We start from the raw sequence: 6,000 nt of genomic DNA on the forward strand, positions 1-6,000 counted from the left end.
GGAGTCTGCCGGCAGCGTGACTGGCCTTCACCCCAGTCAGCTTGTTGCTAACCTCAGCACTAGGCCTACTATGCTCTATGTTAAAGGCAGAAATATGAAAACCATTCTGAATGAAGGATTGTGTTGCTGCAGAGACGTCCCAGCCCACAAATCCTATCCTACAGACTAAAGAAAACCTCTTTGTTTGAGCCATGTTCATATGCACACGTACACTGTTGGCCCGTACAGGTGTTGTAGCATTACCGTGATGTGTTGTGCCATTTATATACCCAGATGAATTCTTCCATTCGAGTCTTCTCACTGTTTTTTGTTCCCCTGATAGCTGCTCAGATCAAGAGCATGGTGAACCAGCTGGGGACCAGTCAGGACACCAGTGAACTCCAGGACCGTCTGTACGTATCCACCGTATCACCACTGACTCCCATAATGTTTCTTCTCTCGACACAATCTCTCACTGTTGTCTAATCATCTTGATCTGTTGTGGTTAGTAAAGTTGAACTTGCCTCAGAGCTACTAAACTGTCCAAAATGACACGGGCCTCCATGATTACTGTATCAGGGATGTTTTCTTTAAAATACACATCGTGGTCATCCTGAAGGCACGTTAAAGCTCACATAAATTACAAAACCCTCTGATCGGATCACTATTTTGCAAATGCTTTCCATTTATTACTTAAAGAACTGTCATAAAACAATGCACGTTCAAGCTGGGGAGTGAAGTTCGCTTTCTCCTGGGCAAACAAAGGACTTTCACCCAGGAAATGTGTGTTCCTTGGGAGTGTTTTTAAAGTTTTAGTGCGTAACTTTTTCATATTTAACGTCCCTTACATTCAAGCCATTGCCAAATGAGTTGATACAAAGCTAATGAAGACTATCAGCGATCACGGAAGGCTTTTATCATGTGGATGCGCTGACAGTGTTGTTGTCATTACTTAGAATACCTAATTGGGGCGACAGAAACTACGCACTATAGCTTTAGTCCAAACCACAATCTTTTTCCTAGACTTATTAGTCATTTTGGTGCCTGAACGTAACTATCATCGCAGCGTAACCCTCACTTTTGTTGCCTAAACGTAACTTTGATGTCCGCCACCTATTCTCGGGTTACCGAACCAACAACTTAAGCTACGACGGAGCTCTGTAGCAGGCAGATTTTTTGCGTTCTTCTGCTCCTCCAGTACCAATGATCATCTCTATCAACTGATTTTAACATGCTCTGTTCAAGTGTGATTCTGTTTGTGTTTTCACAGGCAGCAGATACAGCATTACACCAACCAACTGGCAAAAGAAACTAACAAGCACCTGAAAGAGTTGGGATCAATCCCGTTGTCCATTTCGCCCTCAGAGCAAGTAAGTTTCGGTCTACAATTTTTTTTTTTGCGATCAAGTTTTTATATAAATGAACAAGCAAAAGTGCAAAACATTGGTATAGATGACAATATACCAAAAAGTATACTACACATACCAAAGAGGCCCAGTGCACCTTTTCCACAATCCTTCTTTGCAAACAAGTGTTTCCACACCAAAACAAGGAGAGGAAATACGGGAAGGGTGGAGAACAAACAACACAACAGCAAGAACAATGTTCGCAGCTCACAATCAAGACATATAATATAAGACAGATCCACGAGATCCTCTGTCAGTGTTCCACAGTGTGGTATGCCAGCTGCACAGCAGAGAACTAAATGGACTTGGACACCCAGGGTGAGGAAAATGGTCCAGAGGATTGTTGGAGCTGGATGCGGTGTATGCTGGCTGCTTAAAGAGGAGAGCTAGTAGCATCAACATGGACACAACACAGCCAGGACACTGTCTGTTTGGCCCATTACCGTCTGGAAAGATATACAGAACCATCAAATCCCAGATTACAGACTGAGGAACAGCTTCCCACATGTAGCTGCTAAGGACTACTGCTGTCAGGAAAGCACTAAACAAGTTAAACAACTCTGCAAAGGCTTGTACGGGACTATGTGCAATGGCTTTTTTTTTTTTTACATTTAATGCGTTTTTTTTGTGTGTTTTTAAAAAAAAATCTTTTTTTGTCTTGTTTTTATTTATTTACTTGCTTACTTACTTACTTTCTTTGAAGAAAACCTTATCTGTATGTATTCTTCCTTGTCTTTCTAACTGGTGTCGCACATTCTCTCTCCCTGCTGTGTGGTGTCCAGAGGCAGCAGAAGATCCAGAGGGACCGGCTGATGAATGACTTCTCATCAGCTCTCAACAACTTCCAAGCAGTCCAGCGGCGTGCAGCGGAGAAAGAGAAGGAGTCGGTCGCCAGAGCGAGAGCTGGATCCCGCCTTTCAGTGAGTATGAGTCAGTGCTTGATCAAACGTCAGACTCTTGTGAGTCATGTCATGATAATCTGTTAACGTGACAATGGCAATAGTGGATGTTTCCCTCTCCCTCAGACTGAAGACAGTTCTCGGGATGAGAAGCTTGTTTCCTTCGATAAGTAAGTGACTATCATTCAGTCTTTGCAAGTTGTATTGTGGAGACCCACAGTTTTCCAGTTGAATTAAGTAAATCAAGACATTAGAAAATATATGCTTGTATGACTAAATACAGAAATAAATGTAACCTTACGGACTAATTCGGTGGCTCTCTCACTTTATCAATAGTGCACAATAGTCAAAAGCATCTACTGCTCTTTAAGAAATAACCCTGCTGTATATTTAGTATTTTCTATTGTAGTTGGCATTTTCACTAATCACATTTGAGTGAAGTAGTCCCTTTTAGTTCTAAAACCAAATCCCAGTCAACATAGAATGTGTTACCAATAGACACTACATGTGTTTGACAGCCACCACTATTGAAGATATACAATGCCAAAATATGAACAAATCAAACAGATCTGTGATTGGACAGTTGATTGTTGATTGACAATGTGTTTCCATCTCAAAAAAGAAAAAGCTCCCTTGGACCTCTTAATTAAAAAATGAAATGGCAGTACTTAGCATTTAGTATTGCAGGTCTCTGCTGCTCTCTGCTGGACTACTCTGACATCCAATACCATTTTGTTTCTGTGTGGGCATTTGATTTAAATGTGGCATGAAAAATTCATATCACAATAAAAAACAATTCATTCAAGAGAAAAAGCTCAATCATTGTCCTTTGAAGAGAAATAGAGACCGAGCGCAACACGTCAGATGCTGAAAGCCACGCCCAGCAGAGGGGAAAACAATCAGCGCCACAGTATGCTAACAAAGTGCCCGTAGCTAGCTTAGCTAGCTTCAGATCTAAGCATGTCAAAGGGTTATTTTAGCATTCTTTGTCTACCAGAGATGATAAGTTAGTTATTATGAGAAAATAACTTTTTTTCTGGGATTTGGGGTGTTATTTTGTGTCTCTGGTGCTTCCACACACATACAAACTTGGGGAAAAAAAACACGTCCATGCTGTTTTGAGCAAAGGTCTGTGATACAGATCTCAACAGGCCTCTGCTGTTTATGTTTTTCATTAAATTGTGACAGCAAATGCATGCAAAAAAGAATCCACATAGCAATGTGTATTGTATTTCACTTTATAGATACAAAACAATTCCATTCAAGCACATGGACTCAGATTGCAAGTGTGGAAATGAAGACAAACTAAGGACATTTGCATCTCTCTCCCCTTTCATGTCTTCATCTGTCCTGTGGAAATGAAGGCCTAAAAATGCCCCCCCAAAAAATAAAAAAATTGTTTTGTGCCCAAGAAAACCCTACTGACAACGTAGAATACACAGCAAGAGGAAGGCCAGCTTCAGTTTCTCTAGACATTTCTCTAGTTGAGTTTTCTGCTGTTACAGTTGAACATTATTCCAACTGGTGGCATGTCTTATGAGATTGTGTGTGTGTGTGTGGTTGTTTGTGTGTGAAGCCAGGAGGACTGGGGCCAGATGAGTGCCCAGGCAGAGGAGGTGGCCATCACAGAGGAGGATCTGGAGCTCATCAAGGAGAGAGAAACCAACATAAGACAGCTGGAGGTCCGTACTGTAATTCGCCACGTTCTGGGAGGGAGCACACATCCACCTGCAATAGCTCCCTCTAACTTTCTCTCTGTGTATTTCTGTATGTTTCAGTCTGACATTTTGGATGTAAACCAGATCTTCAAGGACCTGGCAGTGATGATCCACGATCAGGGAGAGATGATTGGTGAGTAGTTTCTGAAACACACCACTAGTGCACATCTACAGCTGGTGCTCTTATTTTCTATTCAAAGTTGCACGGCAACAGTGAGCGCCTAACCACCGCTAAAGTAAGTGTTGTAGTGCTGTCAGTTAAACACGTTATTAACAGCGTTAACCCAAACCCATTTTTTTTCAATTTCTTTTATCGCGAGATTAACATTCTTTTTGGTCTAGCAAACCTTTTTTTTATACATGCTGTTGCAACTGCTAGTAACGTTAGAACAACAACAACACCGGATCTAGCTAGACCGGAAACAAAACAACACACACGCGGCACACACTTGTTTGGGCTTGCGAGGCGGCCAAAGAGTAGTAACGTTACGTTTTGAGTGGATGGAGAGCGCAAGACGCCGAAATTGATGCCAACAAGATTCTGAATGGAAAGTTTACTTTTTAAAAGTTGCCAAATGGTTCCATTGACAAGACCAAAGTAATCTGTGTGTTTGGTTGTTCTGAACTGAGCTATCATCGCACCACGACCAGTCTGAAATACCACCTGATGGCCAAGTACACAGCTGATGCCAACCCCCCCCCCGTCAAAGTGTTATTTTCACCCTTTTATTGATGGACAGTGTTACATTGTGTGAGAGATTATTTGCTCCAAGTGAGAATGGTAGTGTGAAAATGAACACTACAGTAGGCTGTATGCCAATGTCGTTTTCAATAAAAAACATTTGACAAAGCAAGCCAATCCACTTTTCCATGTTGATAAGAGCATTACAATGAGAAAAATATTGGGGGCAAAAAGAAAAAAGAATTCTAAATGTCCCTTTATTTACTATAACACAATATATGTCCATATTGTGACTGAGTTTCCATATTCCTCACAATGCTGAATGAACTTTGATGAGTGTGTGCAACAGCAAACAGGAACCACCAATTGGCGTGTGCTGTGCGTATTAGTCAGTGACGTGCGGTGATGTCAGTAAGAGGGTAGGCACTGAGTTATGAAAGCCTGGTTATTACCTGTAATGTTTAATTGTAGGATAAATAATCAAATGTTAAGCACAAGCGCGGACACACGTGCGGTCGATAGCAAGACATTTCCAATTAATCTATCAATCAAAATCAATCTAAGTAATTATATAACACTTTACAGCAACCAGCAGGCTCGGTGCTTACAGAATGAGATAATGACGTCATCACATAGAAAGAGTGAACTAAGCGAACAGTAAATCAGAAAAGGTCTCAAAGAAAAAAAGAATGAAACTGTCCACCACAGCTACGGTTAAAGCCTGATTCACAGATGTCTTGAGTTTGGACCTAAAAAGAGCTCTGTAACAGTGCGAATATCGGGGGGTAACTTGTTCCAGAGGCTCGGGGACCAACGCCCAAAAGCCTGACCCCCCCCACCGTTTATACCTGACCCTAGAACTTCTAAAACCGATGATTTGAAGACCGCCATGACCGTGTGTTCCCGCAAGTTAAGATTTCAGACTACTCTGGGTGACATATTTTTCTCTCTCTTCTCTCTCCTCTCTCTCTCTCTCTCCTCTCTCCCTCTCCTCACTCTCACTCACTCACTCACACACTCAATCACTACACACACACCACAAATCACACACACACACACACACGTTAATGTCCAGCATCAGAATGCAAGTTATGAAAACATCTTTGTTCTAATTATTGCACAGCGGCAAATTATGTTTGTCAGTCCCAGTCAGCAACAATGATAACACACACTGCTCAACTGAATATGAAGGCAAATGGCTAGCCGCATTAGTTCAATCACACTAAACCCAAAATAGTTTCTGACTCACCAATTGGTAGATTTGTACATAAAATCCATCCAACGCTTTCTCGTGAAGGCGTCGATCACAGCGTTGT

At 41.7% G+C, this 6,000-nt stretch overlaps 1 protein-coding gene across 1 annotated transcript in view; it reads left to right on the forward strand.

Annotated features, from left to right (window-relative positions):
* Positions 1-6,000, forward strand: part of stx12 (syntaxin 12) — a 31,363-nt gene that overhangs the window by 1,918 nt on the left and 23,445 nt on the right. Inside the window, exons 3-8 of the mRNA XM_032536258.1 lie at positions 323-392; positions 1,250-1,349; positions 2,168-2,305; positions 2,411-2,454; positions 3,861-3,966; positions 4,063-4,135. Of these exons, the coding sequence (XP_032392149.1) occupies positions 323-392; positions 1,250-1,349; positions 2,168-2,305; positions 2,411-2,454; positions 3,861-3,966; positions 4,063-4,135 (531 nt within the window). The remainder of the gene's footprint in view (positions 1-322; positions 393-1,249; positions 1,350-2,167; positions 2,306-2,410; positions 2,455-3,860; positions 3,967-4,062; positions 4,136-6,000) is intronic.

Source organism: Etheostoma spectabile, chromosome 14 (assembly GCF_008692095.1).
Source record: "Etheostoma spectabile isolate EspeVRDwgs_2016 chromosome 14, UIUC_Espe_1.0, whole genome shotgun sequence".
NCBI classification, from domain to species: domain Eukaryota; kingdom Metazoa; phylum Chordata; class Actinopteri; order Perciformes; family Percidae; genus Etheostoma; species Etheostoma spectabile.